Here is a 20,152-nt window from a genome sequence, read left to right as displayed (position 1 = left end):
ATCAAACAAAGCGGATATTTCTTTGCTGAAATATGTAATGAAGACATATAATGATAGGCTGTCTGACCCTTCTGTATTGTCATGAGAGAATCCCTTTCCACTCATTGAGCCTCTATATCTGTTGCAAATGTGTTCAGGGCAAGGTCTGACTATATCCATAATCTATTCTCCTGACATCTATGCATTCAGAGGGACATCAGAAAGAGAAGCCAACATGCAGGCACATGTACGTCATAGAAGTTCACCACCAAGCTATAGGTCCCAATGATTCAGGGTTCTCAGTTAAACTACCAGACTATTTGCACACAATATACACATATAGCCTTCCTTTTGGGTGTTTGTCTGGACATGCAAAGAAATATGAAACTTAATGCAGCCTGAGAAGGCAGGGTGGATCAACTGTTTTCATTGGTGATGCAGATACAGGTACCTTTCCTCCCATGCTTCCCACAAGCTGTGTGGACGCATTTGCTCCAGTTTTTCTGCCCACCCCGGAAAGGTCACTAAACAGTGAGTTCTTTTCACATTTAGCAGTTGTTTTTTTCATAAACAAGGAACTGCTACTCAATATTCTGCCAGGTCCCATTAGAAGATGGAGGACTCTCAGATGAATGCAGCACCATTGTATCATAGCACCACATACACATATCTGAAGTACAGGAGCTCACTATATCACGGTACACACAATTATTAATAGCATGCAAACCGCCATCCAATTGTCAGAGGAACTGCACTCCAGATTTGTGTACTGTTTACTTCTTAGCTTTTTCATCTCCTGAAGAAATCCTGCAAGGCAGCAGAGGTTTAGGATCAGAGTTTTCCTTCTCCTAAATGGGCTACCTTCCCAGGTTGACAAGCCGCATCTGCCCCACTTCCCTCTACAACACCTGCAGAAACCGCCTTCTTGACCTTTGGACCCACCATTGGTCATGTTTGCTCAATCCGCCAGATTGAGATCCGCTAAATCTTTGCATGCAGGGGAAGTCCTTAATTCACCAAGGGATTGAGACCCATTGGCTACCCTCACCTGGCTTAGCTGGCCAGGCAAAGCTGTCCCCAGTTTGTGGCCACCATGATATGCTGACCACTCCTAGGAGCCACAGGTGAGAGCTGAGTGCAGGGTGGGGACCAAAGGTCAAGAAACTACCCCAGAAGGAGCATGGCATATCCTCCACCAGAGATACTGTCCCTCCCCTAACACCTCATGCACCCCATTAGTATTTAGCTGCCTTAGTATTTAGGAAATAATTATGGAACTGTCTTACCCAATGTTAGCCCCTTGGTGAGGAGGTGACTTGCTTGAAAATAAGAAAAATAGCTGCTAATTGGGAGAGTAAAGCAAGTGTGTGTCATGTGATCTGCGTTGTGGTGACTAAACCAGCCTTTGGTGTGGCATAAGATGCTGCCTCATTCTTGGTCTTTAAGTAGGGAATTGAGTGGGGCAGCTGACTTATATGTTGCCTCAGCCAGAAAAATGCCTTGGAGCAGCCCCAACTGACCTGCTGGTCCTCCTGCTAGCCTACACTGGATATGTGTTCTGGTGCAGCCAGCTGATGCAAACAAATAATTTATCACACTAGTGTCTACTCATGGGAGAAGTGTAATGGTGGGAGGCTGAATTGGTTGTAAGACCACATTTTCCCTAACCGAAACAACAACAATTGCTTGCAATTCCATTATTTTTCTTTTGGTCAGATTTCTCAGTTAGCTGTACAAAGATGCTTACATGTTACTTCCACATCTTAGAAGTCCCACTTTGATGTTTCACAAAGACATAGTGCTGCCCCCGCCCCCAGTTAATGCATAGCGCTTGTGCTATTCAACTCTAATGACATTGACTTCAGTGAATGGGAAATGTCAAAGGGAAGGTTGTTGTGTAAGAGAGAAATGTAGGTGGTGTGCCAAGGAATAAGGAGGGGGGAAGTGTCAGACTTTTATCACTGTACACAGTATTCAATTTACATTTTAAAAAATAAAATAAAACTTACCTAGCCCCTTTAAGAGCAGCTGGCTCTCAATGTGGGTAAATGACATTTTTTTTGGGGGGGGGGTAGCTGCTTTAGGTTATGACTGGTCATACACCCCTTGGGTCATCTGAGAGTCTTTCATCTTCTTTTCAGATCTGACTGAATATTGTGTAGCAGCTCCTTTCTAAACTGGTTTTTTAAAGATGCGCATGTAGAAAGGAAGTTAATTGAATGTGCACTTTGGTACTTTGACAAATTGCTCCCATGTGTCCAAACAATAACTTCCGTAACAATAACTTTCACCCTCATTATTGCTCCTTCTGATTTTGTCAGAAACGTAATCAAATAAATATTACATGCACGTTTTGCCTGAATTAGCAAGGGCAGAGAATTTTAGTTCGCTCTACATTTTGAAATGAGCTTAAACATTTTGTCCCTCTGGGTCCCATGTGTGGATTGCAGCAGAGATATGGAGATGAATCTGAGAAGAAGAAGAAGAAGAAGAAGAAGAAGAAGAAGAAGAAGAAGAAGAAGAAGAAGAAGAAGAAGTAGTTTGGATTTGATATCCTGCTTCATTTCTATCTGAAAGAGTCTCAAAGCAGCTAACATTCTCCTTTCCCTTCCTCCCCCACAACAAACACTCTGCGAGGTGGGTGGGGCTGAGAGACTTCAAAGAAGTGTGACTAGTCCAAGGTCACCCAGCAACTGCATGTGGAGGAGCAGAGACGCAAACCTGGTTCACCAGATTACAAGCCTACCGCTCTTAACCACTATAACACACCGGCTTTGCATATCTAAGCATTTATGTATTTATAAGCTGATGCAGAGTCTGCCTTATTTCTTTTAAAATGTTCAAAGCAGCTAGTAATGTGACTGTCATGTGGGTAAAAAAGTCATATAAAATGCTTCCAGTGACCACGTCATAACAAATACAATAGTTATAGATACAGATATCAATGTAGGCAGCCATCTTTCTTCAGGTACAGACTGGCTATTATGATGTCCGTTTGCTTCCTGGGAACATTTTAAAAACTATGCAACTGTGAACTGCCCAGAGTGATGTGTCACAAGTCCGCTCACCTTTCACGGTGGGCAGCGTTGTGGCCGGGCAGGCAGGTCACTATGGTATGCCAGTTTAGGGGGCAGAGGGTTGCTGCCTCCACCCTGCATCATGCCAGCTGTGTTGTTGTTGCTGGGGTTCTGCCCTTGTTGGACAGCCCCAACCAATCAGAACTCTGTGTGGGTGTGGCCACGGGTACATTTAACCATGGCACAGCCAGCTGGCACCCTCTCTTTCTCTCCATCACTGGCCTAAGCCAAACTGCTCACATTTGTAACCAATAAAGTTGTGGCCTATTTGAACCCATAATCCAAAATACTTTGTGTCCATGTGCTTTATTGTTCTCCTGGGATCTTTGTGGCTCAGTTGGCTTGGAACTTGTGGCTTGGAACTTGACACGCCATTCCATTATTTTGCTCTTGATGAAGAGTACTGTGTACAGTTGTGACAGAGTTCGTGCTGATTGGATTCTCTAGTCTGCAGAAGATGCAGCTGCCATTGTTCTGCCTCTTTCTGGTCATATATGTGTTGTCAATAATTGGTAATGGTCTGATCATCCTCATAATCCGCCTCGACGCCCGCCTCCATACCCCCATGTACTATTTTCTTAGCAACCTTGCCTGGTTGGAGATGATCATCACCACCACAGTCACACCTAAGATGCTCAGCCTTCTCATCACAAAGAAAAAAACCATCTCCTTCTTTGGATGGTTCTAAGGTAAGTTAGGAACATGAGTGAAAAAGAAGCAGGAGTTGTCTAATCGACTGTTTTCCTAAATATTGCACCAATTTTCTTCACTGCATCTTTCAAAACATCCTTGACCACTTTGTTTCTAAAGCTATAGATAAGTGGATTAAGGAATGGAGTTACCACAGAGTTGAACACAGTGGCCACCTTATTAAAATCCATAGAAGAGCTTCCAGGTGGTCTGACATAGATGAATATGGAGCTGCCATAATAGAGGGTGGCCACAGTGATATGGGAGCTGAATGTGCTGAAGGCTTTCCTCCTGCCTTGCGCTGAAGGCATCCTGACCACAGTGAACATGATGCTCAGGTAGGAGACAGCTGTCACAGAGACGGAACTCAGGAGTGTGAAACAGGATGAGGAAAATTCTACGGTTTCAACCAGAGTGGTGTCTGCACAGACCAACTTTAACAAGGGGCCAGTATCACAGAAGAAATGATCAATGACATTGGGGCCACAATAAGGAAGGCCTGACTTGAAAACGGCACTAATTGCAACACAAAAGAAACTTCCAAACCAGCAGGAAAGCATCATCAGCATGCAGACCTGGTTACTCATGATGGCTGTGTAGCGCAGTGGGTTGCAGATGGCCAAGTAGCGATCCACAGACATGATTCCTAATAGGAGAACTTCTGTGGTCCCACAAAGGAAGTACAGTGTTAGCTGAACAGCACATCCAAAGAAGGAGATGGTTTTTTTCTTTGTGATGAGAAGGCTGAGCATCTTAGGTGTGACAGTGGTGGTGATGATCATCTCCAACCAGGCAAGGTTGCTCAGAAAATAGTACATGAGGGGGTGAAGGCGGCGTACACAGACGAGGCACTGCGGGTTGTGTACGCGCGTGATGCAATTCAGCGTGATGTCATTTTGCATTTCTGTGCATGCGCAAGCGTCGAAACCCAGAAGTAACCCATTCTGGTACTTCCAGGTTTGGTGTGGTCCACAACCTGAAAACATGCAACCTGCAGCATTCGCCACCCGAGGTATGAGTGTATCCTCCATATTTCCACCCCGTATAGCAACTTTGAGGGTATTTTACTGAGGTAGATCTTTCTGATTGGCACCACCAGCGGGCAGAATTTCACCAAAGCACCCACGGTTTGCTGAGCAGCCAGCATGGTTGTGTTTAAGTGGGCTGTCCAAGATGATCTGTGATGGAAAGTAATGCCCAGGTATTTAAAGACCAAGCATTGATCAATGGTGTGGCCTGCGAGGTTCCACAATGGTTTGGGTTTTATCATGACTAAGGGGATAATTTTAGTTTTAGAAAAATTAATTTTTAGGAAGTTTTCTTCACAAAATTGCATGAACCCTCTCATCATGTTGTTGAGTCTCAACTTTGTTAGCGAGAGAACTGCCATGTCGTCGGCATATAGTAAGATGGGTATTTTTGCTTGTTCCAAAGAAGGGGCAGGTTGGTTAAGGGATTTGATAGCTGTTGTTATATCATTTATGTAAAAATTAAAGAGAAAAGGAGCCCAAAGGCAGCCTTGTTTAATGCCTCTAGCCAGAGGAAAGGGACAGGAGAGAGCGCCAAGGGGTCCAAATTTCACTCTGGCAGTTATATCCGAGTGAATTTCCATTAGCAGGCATAAGAGCCTTTTGTCTATATCCTCATGACATTTTCTCAGCATTTTCGTGTGCACATCTTCTAATAAATATATGTACATGCAGTTTCTACTAATGCACACATTTTTCAAGTATTTTTGTGTTAGGTTCACTAATATATCCATTTATTTACATAAATTCCCTGAATATGTGGATTTTTCTAAACATTGGCTTATGGGCAAACTTCATAGGAAAATTCAGAGAACTGAATTTGTGGTTACGTTCGCATATTGAAAGTGTGAATTTGATAGATTCAGTTTAAAATGAGAGCTGAGATGAAATTCTCACCCATTGTTGTTAGTAGTAGCAAGGGACAAGGCCTACGCCAGTGTTTAGAAAAGGAACCTAATCAATAAAGTTCAGACAATATTAGAATGCCATGTTGATTTCTGCATAGATTAGAACTCAGCTGATATTAGGTTGAATGTAGTCGAACTATGGATATGAAAAATGATGGATGAAAGAAACTCAATGTAAGCTAGAGGAGGCAGAGGGTAACGTATGTGATAGAAGTACTGTTTGCTGGTTACTGAAATGTGTATGGCACTTTATTTAAAGGAAACCATTCACATACAGAAGAGCACAGAATCCCATATTCACAGAACAACTCAGGAGAAAACTTTAGAAGATTTCCCAAAATTTAAGAGTTTCCACAAAGCAGTCTTGATTTCCTTGTTTCTCATGCTGTAGATGAATGGATTCAATATGGGAGGAATTATGGTGTACATCACAGACACAACTATATCTAGATCAGAAGAAGAATCACTAGGAGGCCTTGCATAGGCAAACACCCCACTTAAAAGAAACACAGTGACAACAGTGAGGTGAGGAAGGCATGTGGAGAGGGCTTTTTTCTTTCCACGAACAGAGGGGATTTTTAGCACTGTAGAAAAGATCTGCATATATGTTAGGATGATGAAAACAAAACAACCTAGTGCTATACCACAGCTTAGAACAAGAAGCCCAACTTCAACCAGGTAGAAGTTAGAGCAGGAGAGCTTCAGTAGTGATGGGATTTCACAGAAGAACTGATTAACAGCATTAGAACAGAAGGTATTTGCAAAGGTGCTCCCAGTATGTAACATAGCATATAAAACACAAATAGTCCACACAATCACTACCATACGAATACAGGCTGCTTTGTGCATTAGTGACTCATATTGTAATGGGTTGCAAATAGCAACATAGCGATCATGTGCCATTACAGTTAGGAGAGCAAAATCTGATGTTCCAAATAACATAACAAAGAAAACTTGAGCAACACATCCAAAGTAAGAAATAAACCTGCTGTTTAGGAGGGAAAGAACTATTGATTTGGGTACTATGACGGAAATTGTTCCAATGTCCAGCAGAGCCAAATTCAGTAGAAAGAAGTACATGGGTGTGTGAAGGTGGTGATCAAGGACAATTGCAACAACAATGAGGAGATTCCCTATGATTGCTATAATGTACAATGCTAGGAACACAAAGAAGTGCAAGATCTGCAGTTCTCGAATGTCTGAGAATCCCAGCAGCAGAAATGTAGACATGGAGGTAAGATTGTGCATTTTTTTCACTGGGCATATTCACATATTACCTGTACCAGAATAAGATAAGAAGAAATATTGAGTAAGCGGTTTAATTTAAGCAGGACTCCTTCTGTATAATAATCAAACAAAGATGATATTTCTTTGCTGAAATATGTAATGAAGACATATGATGTTAGGCTGTCTGACCCTTCTGTATTGTCATGAGAGAATCCCTTTCCACTCATTGAGCCTCTATATCTGTTGCAAATGTGTTCAGGGCAAGGTCTGACTATATCCATAATCTATTCTCCTGACATCTATGCATTGAGTGTGACATCAGAAAGAGAAGCCAACATGCAGGCACATGTATGTCATAGAAGTTCACCACCAAGCTATAGGTCCCAATGATTCAGGGTTCTCAGTTAAACTACTAGACTATTTGCACACAATATACACATATAGCCTTCCTTTGGGGTGTTTGTCTGGACATGCAAAGAAATATTAAACTTAATGCAGCCTGAGAAGGCAGGGTGGATCAACTATTTTCATTGGTGATGCAGATACAGGTACCTTTCCTCCCATGCTTCCCACAAGCTGTGTGGACGCATTTGCTCCAGTTTCTCTGCCCACCCTAGAAAGGTCACTAAACAGTGGGTTCTTTTCACATTTAGCAGTTGTTTTTTTCATAAACAAGGAACTGCTACTCAATATTCTGCCAGGTCCCATTAGAAGATGGAGGACTCTCATATGAATCCAGCACCATTGTATCATAGCACCACATAGACATATCTGAAGAGTAGTACAGGAGCTCACTATATCACGGTACACACAATTATTAATAGCATACAAACCGCCATCCAATTGTCAAAGGAACTGCACTCCAGATTTGTGTACTGTTTACTTCTTAGCTTTTTCATCTCCTGAAGAAATCCTGAAAGGCAGCAGAGGTTTAGGATCGGAGTTTTCCTTCTCCTAAATGGGCTACCTTCCCAGGTTGACAAGCCCCATCTGCCCCACTTCCCTCTACAACACCTGCAGAAACCGCCTTCTTGAGCTTTGGACCCACCATTGGTCTTGTTTGCTCAATCTGCCAAATCTTACATTGTTGTATAAGAGAGAAATGTAGGTGGTGTGCCAAGGAATAAGGAGGGGGGAAGTGTCAGACTTTTATCACTGTACACAGTATTCAATTTACATTTTAAAAAATAAAATAAAACTTACCTAGCCCCTTTAAGAGCAGCTGGCTCTCAATGTGGGCAAATGGCATTTTTTTGGGGGGGTAGCTGCTTTAGGTTATGACTGGTCATACACCCCTTGGGTCATCTGAGAGTCTTTCATCTTCTTTTCAGATCTGACTGAATATTGTGTAGCAGCTCCTTTCTAAACTGGTTTTTTAAAGATGCGCATGTAGAAAGGAAGTTAATTGAGTGTGCACTTTGGTACTTTGACAAATTGCTCCCATGTGTCCAAACAATAACTTTCATAACAATAATTTCACCCTCATTATTGCTCCTTCTGATTTTGTCAGAAATGTAATCAAATAAATATTACATGCACGTTTTGCCTGAATTAGCAAGGGCAGAGAATTTTAGTTCGCTCTACATTTTGAAATGAGCTTAAACATTTTTTCCCTCTGGGTCCCATGTGCGGATTGCAGCAGAGATATGGAGATGAATCTGAGAAGAAGAAGAAGAAGAAGAAGAAGAAGAAGAAGAAGAAGAAGAAGAAGAGGAGGAGGAGGAGGAGGAGTTTGGATTTGATATCCTGCTTCATTACTATCCGAAGGAGTCTCAAAGCGGCTAACATTCTCCTTTCCCTTCCTCCCCCACAACAAACACTCTGCGAGGTGGGTGGGGCTGAGAGACTTCAAAGAAGTGTGACTAGTCCAAGGTCACCCAGCAGCTGCATGTGGAGGAGCAGAGACGCAAACCTGGTTCACCAGATTACAAGCCTACTGCTCTTAACCACTATACCACACCGGCTTTGCATATCTAAGCATTTATGTATTTATAAGCTGATGCAGAGTCTGCCTTATTTCTTTTAAAATGTTCAAAGCAGCTAGTAATGTGACTGTCATGTGGGTAAAAAAGTCATATAAAATGCTTCCAGTGACCACGTCATAACAAATACAATAGTTATAGATACAGATATCAATGTAGGCAGCCATCTTTCTTCAGGTACAGACTGGCTATTATGATGTCCGTTTGCTTCCTGGGAACATTTTAAAAACTATGCAACTGTGAACTGCCCAGAGTGATGTGTCACAAGTCCGCTCACCTTTCACGGTGGGCGGCATTGCGGCCGGGCAGGCAGGTCACTATGGTATGCCAGTTTAGGGGGCAGAGGGTTGCTGCCTCCACCCTGCATCATGCCAGCCATGTTGTTGTTGCTGGGGTTCTGCCCTTGTTGGACAGCCCCAACCAATCAGAACTCTGTGTGGGTGTGGCCGCGGGTACATTTAACCATGGCACAGCCAGCTGGCACCCTCTCTTTCTCTCCATCACTGGCCTAAGCCAAACTGCTCACATTTGTAACCAATAAAGTTGTGGCCTATTTGAACCCATAATCCAAAATACTTTGTGTCCATGTGCTTTATTGTTCTCCTGGGATCTTTGTGGCTCAGGTGGCTTGGAACTTGTGGCTTGGAACTTGACACGCCATTCCATTATTTTGCTCTTGATGAAGAGTACTGTGTATGAGTAGTACTCAACTTTTTGAAAAAGCTCACCTGCTTCCCCTTGTACAGGAGACACAAATGTGCATCAGACATTTGAATTGCACCACAAGATAAGAGACAAGAGTGGAACAATAAAATAAAGCAATTGACTGCAAAATATACATTGCCATACACTTAACACTTACAGCTCACAGAATATTGTCCGCAGTAGCTATTTCTGAACTCAAATAGCTTAAGTTGCTTAGCAATCCCACAGTGCCCCCTTCAGTTTACAATGTATCAGTGATTTTCAGGAACAGAAGTTAATTTAAATTGTTAAAGAAATTAGCTGGGGCAGGCAAATGTGCTCCCCCCCCCCAAAAAAAAATAAGGAAAGCAAAAAAGTAGCAAAAAGACAATATGTACTACAAAGGTAATTTGTAGTGCTGAGCTGAATTCCCCCCCCCCCCCCGAAAAAACGCATTTGTCACACAACATAAGAAGTCAGATATTATTTCACAGAATGACTCTCTGAAGATTTTTTGAATATACTTATGCATCTTTGGAAAGTTTTATTACTATTTTAATTTAATTAGTTATAAACTGTGTGTGGATAAGGAGAATGCATGTTTCACAGTGAAAACCAAATTATACTGATGAGACAATGTAACTTTCCATTTTGGAATTCTTGTGTTTTCTTATGTTGCAGGAGTAATGCCCCAAGTGTGCATATCCCCAAGCTCAATAGATAATACTAAACACTGCAGACATCCCCAACAAACACACACACATACACAAAATAACAATTACAGAGAAAGTTTATCCCTCTAGAAGAGAACATGAGGACTGAAATACTTAGATTTCTCTCTCCCCCTTTGCTTTCCCTTTTCCTTTGGTTTTATAATCTTCAAAGATTTCTGCTTCCATGGAGTCTCCAAATGAATACCAACATTCCTACTGACTGCCACATCACATCTTCTGACGCCTGATAGCCCGGAGTTAAGATTCTGCTATTTAATTACCTGCTTAATATCCTAAAGCTCAGACAACTCTTTTTGTTTCCTTCAAACCCCACCACCCACCCCCCAAAAAGTGGCTACTTAGATAAGTGCTGTCAAATGAGGGAAACAACGTTTTCTCCATCTTTACATCAGGTACAAGCAAAAAGAAAAAAAGAAATATTTCATTTTCTTGTTATCCATTAATGGCATCTGTGTGCATGGTATGAATTCAGTGTCATTTTGTTCCAATCATCTGTGAGGAATATTATCTTGTGTGAAATGTTTTAGTTTTGTAGGGTTCACTGGAGTAACATATGACTAAATGCCGTTAACCTTATGTTTATATAGCTAAGAGTAGGGAGGGATACAATAGGGGCTTATCAAGTTTGTCTAACCACCCTAAAGACATCCAAATTGGTGACCACCACCACATTTTGTGGTTGCAGACTTCCATAGATTACTAACAACTTTCTGTGTGAAAGCTTTTTAGCTGTCCCGATTCTTCCACCATTCACTGGCTGGCATCAAGATCTAGTATTATGAGGGAGGGAGAAGAATTCTCTTTTTTACCCCTTTTTCCAACTAAAAAGCCACAGCAGTATAACCTTTCCTTGAAGGGAATTTGCTCCAGCTCTGTGTTCATTTTGGTTGCCCCCCCTTTCTACGATATACTTTTCGAAGTATGGCAACCAACACTGTACACAGTATTCCGAATGTGGTTGCACTATAAATATTTTTGAACCATTACAAAATTGGTGGGTTTATTTTAAATCCCTTTCCTTACTGATCCCTCATATAGGATTTGACTTTCTCTCAGCTGCTCCTCACTAAGTCAATGTACCCATTGAGCTATCAGGATGAGTGCAGGTTATCTTGGGCTTGCTGATCCAAAGGTTGGCGGTCTGAATCCCTGTGATAGAGTGAGCTCCCATTGCTTTATCCCAGCTCCTGCCAACTTAGCAGTTCAAAAGCATGCCAGTGCAAGTAGATAAATAGGTAGGAAGGTAAATGGCATTTCCGTGTGCTCTGGTTTCCTTCATGGTGTTCCATTGCACCAGAAGTGGTTTAGTTATGCTGGCCACATGACCTGGAAAGCTGTCTGTGGACAAACACCAGCTCCCTCAGCCTGAAAGAGAGATGAGCGCCGCAACCCCATAGTCGCCTTTGACTGGACTTAACCGTCCAGGAATCCTTTACCTTAACCCTTATCTTTATTGGTCAGTCATTCCCTGCTATGACCCCATTGAGTATATGTGTGCCGTCAGGGCTTTTTGTCTCAAAGTGCATCACCTCTCCCTTATTAACAGTGAACCATATTTGGTACTTTGTTACCCATTTAACCAGTATAGAGACTCCCTTTAGATGTTTGTCACAATCCTCTTTCTAGTTTAGCACTCACATGCTAGTCTTGACTAGGGAGGGGATTCCCACAAATGACAGCAGTGAAGTAAGATGTTCCCTCAGATAATCCAGAACTTTGAAACTAGAATGTTACAGAAAAGGTTTTATTTATTTAATAATTTTAATCACAACTTTATGGCTCAGATTATTTGAATCATTATTTCTCCTTTCTACTTGTTTGTTTGTCTGTTTTTACGGTATTGCTCTATTCCTAAGTCACACCATAACTATAGCTCTCCAGGCAATTTTCAAAAACCAAATACTTAAACAATTTAAAATTCCTCATCAACAAGGATATAATTAGCTAAAGCAGCACTAGAACTATTATTATAAATCAGACCAAAAGGCTAACATTGACACATTCAATATATACAATGGTTTAGTCTCAACTTTATAATACGTAGTAGTAATGTCACATTGTTGTTTCTTTCGTCGGGGTCTTTTGGTTACAGTTCAATGATGGCACAATGATCCTGAATGAAAAAGAAAATATCTCAGGAACAGTTGTGACAGAGTTCGTGCTGGTTGGATTCTCTAGTCTGCAGAAGATGCAGCTGCCATTGTTCTGCATCTTCCTGGTCATATATGTGTTGTCAATAATTGGCAATGGTCTGATCATCCTCATAATCCGCCTTGACGCCCGCCTTCACACCCCCATGTACTATTTTCTCAGCAACCTTGCCTGGTTGGAGATGATCATCACCACCACTGTCACACCTAAGATGCTCAGCCTTCTCATCACAAAGAAAAAAACCATCTCCTTCTTTGGATGTGCTGTTCAGCTAACACTGTACTTCCTTTGTGGGACCACAGAAGTTCTCCTATTAGGAATCATGTCTGTGGATCGCTACTTGGCCATCTGCAACCCACTGCGCTACACAGCCATCATGAGTAACCAGGTCTGCATGCTGATGATGCTTTCCTGCTGGTTTGGAAGTTTCTTTTGTGTTGCAATTAGTGCCGTTTTCAAGACAGGCCTTCCTTATTGTGGCCCCAATGTCATTGATCATTTCTTCTGTGATACTGGCCCCTTGTTAAAGTTGGTCTGTGCAGACACCACTCTGATTGAAACCGTAGAATTTTCCTCTTCCTGTTTCACACTCCTAAGTTCCGTCTCTGTGACAGCTGTCTCCTACCTGAGCATCATGTTCACTGTGGTCAGGATGCCTTCAGCGCAAGGCAGGAGGAAAGCCTTCAGCACATTCAGCTCCCATATCACTGTGGCCACCCTCTATTATGGCAGCTCCATATTCATCTATGTCAGACCACATGGAAGCTCTTCTATGGATTTTAATAAGGTGGCCACTGTGTTCAACTCTGTGGTAACTCCATTCCTTAATCCACTTATCTATAGCTTTAGAAACAAAGTGGTCAAGGATGTGCTGAAAGATGCAGTGAAGAAAATTGGTGCAATATTTAGGAAAACTGTTGATTAGACACCTCCTGCTTCTTTTTCACTCATGTTCCTAACTTACCTTAGAACCTTTCTGTTAAGACTTGTCAAATGTCATGCTTTCTGAAGTACTTGTTAGAGGAGAAGGCACTGCAAAAGCGCTTTGGATATTAAATATCAGAATTTTAGGTTCTGCTTCCTTAGCTGCTGCTAACAGAGCACCAATTTGATGCAAGCACATTATGTACAAGCCAGCTCTCACTTCTGGGGTCACTAGCACCATCAGACAGAGACCTAGCCCTCACAAAATGAGAAGACTGGAATTTTAGTCCCAACTATGATCAATAACATGTCATCAGAAAGACCAATATTTATGATTGAGTTATCATTTTTGTGGACATTGTCATACTTCCGTAATTGCTTTCTTCTGCACTTTTTAATATCCAGAGTACCAAAACATTCTTTAATAGCTGGAAATGGTGTTTTAGTCTTAAATAAAGCCATAAACAATGTAAAAATGTTGAAATAATTCATTTCTTCACAGCTTCTTTTCAATTCATATAAGTTCTGGAGATGGGGTGAAATATCATAATGAATGCACTTGGTTTCCCAATACAGTGGTACCTCGAGTTACATACGCTTCAGGTTACAAACTCTGCTAACCCAGAAATAACACTTCAGGTTAAGAACTTTGCTTCAGGATAAAAACAGAAATTGTGCTCTGGCAGCGCAGCGGCAGTGGGAGGCCCCATTAGCTAAAGTGGTGCTTCAGGTTAAGAACAGTTTCAGGTTAAGAATGGACCTCCGGAATGAATTAAGTACTTAACCAGAGGTACCACTGTAAATATAAGAAATACTCATGTCAGAAGGCTTGCAATAGACATTGCATCCAGGCAATAGTAATCTGGTAAATGATGAAAATCAGGTAGGCATTCCCACAGGACTTTGGCCATGAGGTTTAACCGTATGAATTATTGTTAAATGCCAATATTCACTGGGTTTATGACATATTAACAATTAATATCCAAAATCTGGTGAATGTCACCCATACTAGTTTTCTTTAAAAAAAATTATAGTAATATATATAAGCATTCATATACTGTATCTGTCAAGTAGAGAAGTGTGCAACCGAAACCTTGACATTCATAGAAACTGAAAAAAATTGCATGTAAATGTTGATACCAACCCTCATCAAATTTGGACATTTTCCACAACATAGGGGGAAAACAGTAAGAGCTGTGAACCTTCTACATTGCTGCTCATGAAGAACAGCTCTCTGTGAAGGAAAGGAAAATGGGTACAAACTGATATTATCTACTTCATATTTCCTACCCCTATCCAATAATTAAGGTTCTAGATTTCAAATATCAAGGAACAAATGTAGGAGAAACAAGTGGAAGCTTGATGATTCCAATTATATAATTGTTGGGCCTGTAATTTAAAATATACTCGGCTAATATCTAAAACAGCAGATTCTAGCATACCACACCAACAATAGCATCCTGAATATAAAATTTTATAGTGATGTTGATTGTTAAAATGTTTAACAAATGTTACAGAATAACTAGAAATAACCAGCATATTATCAGTTTGTTTTAGTTTAATTCAGATACTTGTGGTCTCCTAACACCCTTGGGAACCTTGGAGTTCCAATGTTACTCTTTAGAATCTCTAATAGTTTCTGCATTCTGTATTCATTCCAACTTATTTGCTCCCCTACCCCATGAGAATAATTAACTTACTACAACTTCATTTCAATTCTATTGCTCCTTTTCATTAAAATGCATTGCTTTATACATTCACTAAGATTTTCCACAACTCTCTTGACTGCAAATTCTTTTGAGAAATGTATGTAAAGACAGTTGCAGTAATTGTCTTCAAGGGGATTAAAGGGGCATGATGCAGCTGGGCATGTTGAATTTTTCAACTTTCATATTCCAAAAATGAGGGGTGCTAAAAGGTTGTAATATGACTTGGGAATTCAAACAGTATTTTTATTAAATTGATACAATTTAGTTTTGCTTGGTGAGTAAAATGTGTGTAATATTCTATAGGAATCATTTAAAAATATTGTCAAGTACTTGCAGTTTGTTGTTGTTGTTGTTGTTGTTGTTGTTGTTGTTGTTGTTCAGCATTAGCTGACTTTTCAGAAGGTAAAATTGAAATTCTTTGGTTTTCTAAAAGCAGTTTATGTGCTTCTTCATCAAACATAGGTTTACCAAGCGAAATGTGCAATCACTGAAATAATAGAGGATTTGAATTTCTTGCACCTTAAAACATATTTTTAAGACTCCTCACTGAAGAAATTTGCAAAAATGAAGTTCCATCCCCTAAAATGGGACTGCATTGCAGCAGTCTTTCAGTGCAGCTAACCAGTCATGTGTATGGAAGCTCAATTTAGGATGCCTGAAGTTCCATCATGAAAGGGATGCAGAATACAAATATAAAACATGCAGCAACCACTTGTATAGCATGTGCTTTTCATAGGACAAGTCCCAGATACAATCTTTGAATATTACTGGGAAAGATCCATGGGGAGCCTCTGTTAGTCAGCCTAGACAATGCTGAGAACAATGGACTGACTTGGAATGGCATAAGGATACCAGCATTGTCCATGAGGTTATAACACAACTCCCCTATAACAAGCACAGCCTCTTCTCTAAAGTACTTTTCCAATACTTTATGTGCACATAACATGTGTCCTTTCTTGAAACCCATTTTGCTTCAGGATTTTTGTATAAGGTGCATCTATTCCTTGTATTAATGACAATGGAGTTTTCCTCCTGCACATAATTGATGTTCTCCTGTAGAAACACATGATGGACTTGAAGAATAAATTGTATCACTAGTCAAGGCACTTATTTGACCTTCAAACTTCCCACTGCAGACAGTGCAATGGATTCCATTACCTCATTTTAAGCAGAGGTTTGATGGCCATCAATCATGGAGGCATTGCAGGTGATTGGACTAGATGACCCTCAGGGTCCCTTCGAACAATTCTGCAATTCTATGATTCTATGTCAGAATATTATGTTGCTGAACACTGTTTTTCTATAAAGTGCTCATAAACACCATAATTTACAAACAATTACACCTATGCACCCCCATTTTATACAGTAGTAAGAACTACATAATGTGGTGAAAACAAAGAAAGGAGACTGCTACAATGGTCAAACCTTTTTTCCATTTTATTTGTGAAGAAAAATATGTTAAGCATCTCTTTGCATAACTAAAGAGTAGCTTAGTTGCTTGCTTACCACAGGAACCAATTACGTGGAAGGGGAGCAGAAGGGCACATGACCCCCAAGTGCCTTCTCCAGGAAAGGGAAAATGCTATTTGCTCCTAGGATTTTGCCTCATATGTGATATAAATGAACAAGATGGCACTTCCTATGTGTGTTGTCCCCACTGCAATCACAATGCAAAATTTTGCAATGGCAGGGAATTCAGCAGCTGTGGGTAACCTTCAGGTCAGCTACAAGGAAGACCCACCAGGCCTGTGAGTAGCCCACATGTTCTTTAAACTTTTGCCTCTGTGGTGGTGAATGGAAAACATTGGCACCTGGAGGATCTGGGAAGCCCAGTCTATCTCTGGTCATGGCAGTGAGATCAGACATCAAGGTTTTCACACAGCTTAATCTCAAGGGTTGTGATAGGAATCCCCATGTGATTGTCCTCGCTTTAATGATCCACAAAGAGAATGGAATAGCCTACCATAATCAAGTATGTTGTGTTTAAAAGCTGCTCTAGTGGACGATTAATTAACAGTTAAGGGTATATATGGATATTTCCTCTTTTTGGTGTATAAAATTTTGTAATTCTCACTAATTAAATCAGGGTTTTCTTTGGCAGGCTATGACTTGAAAGGCAAATAGTGATGATGAAATACCTCAACATATAGTTGATAGTTTTCAGTTTGTGGTATTGAAGTTGGAGCCATACAGAAAAGGACATGGCAAGAGCGGCTAAATAAGAAGGATAAACTAAACTGTTTCTGATTTGATCAGCTTTTGAGTTTCTCATCTAGAAAATCTGGAACACATTTTCTTGCCTTCAGGTGTTGCTCTACTCCAACTGCCTTGTGTCACTGCAGTGCTGTAAGTATTGATGGTTTCATATCGTCATTCATTTTAGAATTCATTTAGAACATGAGGCTAATTCCCTTCCTCTTCTCTGTTTTGGATGCAGTTAGCAACAATGAATGAAAAGGGGGAAATGTGGGGGAATGGTTTCCATGATCAATAATATTTTAGTAAGGTCTTTCTTGGGGGGGGGGGTAAAGGTGTTTAACGGGGGCTGCTGGGAGTTGTATTTCAGCTCTATTTGGAGGACCAAATATTCCCCATATCTGGTTTATAGCATGTTTGATCCACGGGTTCCATGTCTATTGGATCTTCCTGACTTCATCTCAGCAATGGTAAAAGCAATCTGTGGGTTAGCTGGCTATGGGGCTGTTCATAACCAATGCTAAGATGCATTTCATTGATATTTTTGTTCTTTCAAATTTCTATATGAATCCTCAAATCCTTTGATTTGTGCATTAGACAAAATTTTATGGCAAATGACTGATGGGCACTATGATAGTAGCCACAAATGTTGGGTTCCTTGAAGTTTATTGTATGGCTTCTGGGGGGGGGGGGAGTGAGAAGAAACTTCCATATCTGCCATGACATTCACGTAAAAATTCTGAAACAATATCAGCTGGCACATGTTTACCCAGCATTAACAAAGCATGTCTTGTGGAAAGAAAGGTGTATAATGAGACATCATAAAGGTTTCCAAAGACATTTTCAATTTAATAGAAGGGGACCAAGTACTGTAGCTTATTTCTGTCCTATTTCAGTTTTGTTGACATTTAATCACAGGTATGACCTGTCCCATTTTTTGAAACAGTGTTGTTGTTGTTGTTGTTGTTGTTGTTGTTGTTGTTGTTGTTGTTGTTGTTATTTTATTTATATCCCACCCATCTGGCTGGGTTTCCCTGGACACTTCTGTCTTTAAAAGACAGAATATACAGACTATAAATAATCCAATATATCAATAGAAAACAACAACAACCAGTTTGCAGTTATACCCAAATTAAAACAACCAAAGGGTACGTGAAAGAAAACAATGTGAGAAATTACATAACTTTTACATAACATGGTCCTCCTTTATTACATATGCATCAAAGAAAGAACATGCATTTAAAACACCTACAACACATGGGAGCATGTGGAATGATATTTTTTAAACCAGCAACTGTAGAAATATTTTTTAGTAGATTATATTACAAATGGAATTACCTGGACATAGTTGGGGCTTTTGGGGGGGGGAGGAAAGGGACTGTATTTGATTGCTTGTATTTGATTATATGTTGTTCTTATATTCAACAAATAAAATATTCAAAAAATAATGATAACCGCCAACCCCAACAAATTTAATCAACCCCAATCCAGCAAAAACAAAACAGAGGAACCAAAATTAAAACAAAAAAGTTTGAATATAAATTGTATGGATTTTGTATGCAATTTATTTGTTGCATTTTCTATTTTAACTAAAAGCTGTCCTAAGATCTTGAACACCCTAACAAAAACAAAACAAAAAATAGCCTCCATGCACCAAGTCTTAGTTGGTGATTGTGTGCATTGAAGTAAGATTCAATGTTCTGTTTTCTGAAAGAGGAATCTTACAAAACATTACAAAACATTTCTTACCAGAAATGTTTGGCCCAGATTTCTTATATCATTCTTGTTCTTTCACTCTTTTTATTATGTGCTGCCTCATATGCACAATCCTTAGTGACATCACACTTTTGTGGGGGATTTCTGCTTACAGTTCCATGGCACAATGATCCTGAATGGAAAAGAAAATACCTCGGGAACAGTTGTGACAGAGTTTGTGTTACTTGGCTTCTCTAGTCTTCAGGGGATGCAGCTGCCACTGTTCTGCATCTTCCTGGTCATGTATACATTATCATTAATTGGAAATGCTCTGGTCATCCTCATAATCCGCCTTGACTGCCGCCTTCACACCCCCATGTACTATTTTCTGAGCAAACTCTCCTGGCTGGAGATTATCATCACCACCACAGTCACACCTAAGATGCTCAGCATTCTCATCACAAAGAAAAAAACCATCTCCTTCTTTGGATGTGCTGTCCAGATAACACTATACTTCCTTTGTGGGACCACAGAAGTTCTCCTGCTTGGAGCCATGTCTGTGGATCGTTACTTAGCCATCTGTAACCCACTGCGCTACACGGCCATAATGAGTAGCCAGGTCTGCATGCTGATGATGCTCTTCTGTTGGTTTGGAGGCTTCATTTGTGTAGCTCTTGGTATCATCTTCAAGTCGGGACTACCTTACTGTGGCCCCAATGTCATTGATCATTTCTTCTGCGACACAGCGCCATTGACACTGTTACTCTGTGCAGACACCACCCTGGTTGAAAATATCGAATTTGCCTCATCTTGTTTTACACTCCTGAGCTCCGTCTCTGTGACAGCTGTCTCTTACCTCTGCATCATTGTTACTGTGATCAGGATGCCCTCTGCCCAAGGTAGGAAGAAAGCCTTCAGCACCTGCAGCTCTCATATCACTGTGGCCTCCCTCTATTATGGCAGCTCCATATTCATCTATGTCAGGCCAGCTGGAAACTCTTCTATGGATTTTAATAAGGTAGCTACTGTTCTTAACACTGTGGTTACTCCTTTACTTAATCCAATTATCTATAGCTTTAGAAATAAAGTGGTCAAGGATGTTTTGAAAGATGCAGTGAAGAAAATTGGTGCAATATTTAGGAAAACAGTCGATTAAGCATTTGCTTTC

At 40.6% G+C, this 20,152-nt stretch overlaps 4 protein-coding genes across 4 annotated transcripts; 2 read left to right on the top strand and 2 right to left on the bottom strand.

Moving 5' to 3' along the window:
• Nucleotides 1–3,784: 3,784 nt before the first annotated feature.
• On the bottom strand, nucleotides 3,785–4,528 carry LOC117057669 (olfactory receptor 6M1-like). Its single transcript, XM_033168508.1, has one exon. The coding sequence runs from the start codon at nucleotides 4,526–4,528 to the stop codon at nucleotides 3,785–3,787; it is 744 nt and encodes a 247-aa protein (XP_033024399.1).
• Nucleotides 4,529–5,991: 1,463 nt separating this feature from the next.
• LOC117057668 (olfactory receptor 14I1-like) lies at nucleotides 5,992–6,930 on the bottom strand. Its single transcript, XM_033168507.1, has one exon. The coding sequence runs from the start codon at nucleotides 6,928–6,930 to the stop codon at nucleotides 5,992–5,994; it is 939 nt and encodes a 312-aa protein (XP_033024398.1).
• A 5,486-nt stretch (nucleotides 6,931–12,416) lies between these two features.
• On the top strand, nucleotides 12,417–13,385 carry LOC117057667 (olfactory receptor 6M1-like). The gene has a single exon (XM_033168506.1). It carries the CDS (start codon nucleotides 12,417–12,419, stop codon nucleotides 13,383–13,385), a length of 969 nt encoding a protein of 322 aa, XP_033024397.1.
• Nucleotides 13,386–19,171: 5,786 nt separating this feature from the next.
• Nucleotides 19,172–20,140, top strand: LOC117057666 (olfactory receptor 6M1-like). Its single transcript, XM_033168505.1, has one exon. The coding sequence runs from the start codon at nucleotides 19,172–19,174 to the stop codon at nucleotides 20,138–20,140; it is 969 nt and encodes a 322-aa protein (XP_033024396.1).
• Nucleotides 20,141–20,152: the final 12 nt, after the last annotated feature.

This window comes from Lacerta agilis, chromosome 14, assembly GCF_009819535.1.
Source record: "Lacerta agilis isolate rLacAgi1 chromosome 14, rLacAgi1.pri, whole genome shotgun sequence".
Taxonomy (NCBI): domain Eukaryota; kingdom Metazoa; phylum Chordata; class Lepidosauria; order Squamata; family Lacertidae; genus Lacerta; species Lacerta agilis.
This window is presented reverse-complemented; position numbering and strand designations above follow the sequence as displayed.

What these genes read in the sequence shown, in the direction of transcription:
- LOC117057669 (XM_033168508.1), bottom strand. Translation starts at nt 4,528, where the DNA reads ATGATCATCACCACCACTGTCACACCTAAGATGCTCAGCCTTCTCATC.
- LOC117057668 (XM_033168507.1), bottom strand. Translation starts at nt 6,930, where the DNA reads ATGCACAATCTTACCTCCATGTCTACATTTCTGCTGCTGGGATTCTCA.
- LOC117057666 (XM_033168505.1), top strand. Translation starts at nt 19,172, where the DNA reads ATGATCCTGAATGGAAAAGAAAATACCTCGGGAACAGTTGTGACAGAG.
- LOC117057667 (XM_033168506.1), top strand. Translation starts at nt 12,417, where the DNA reads ATGATCCTGAATGAAAAAGAAAATATCTCAGGAACAGTTGTGACAGAG.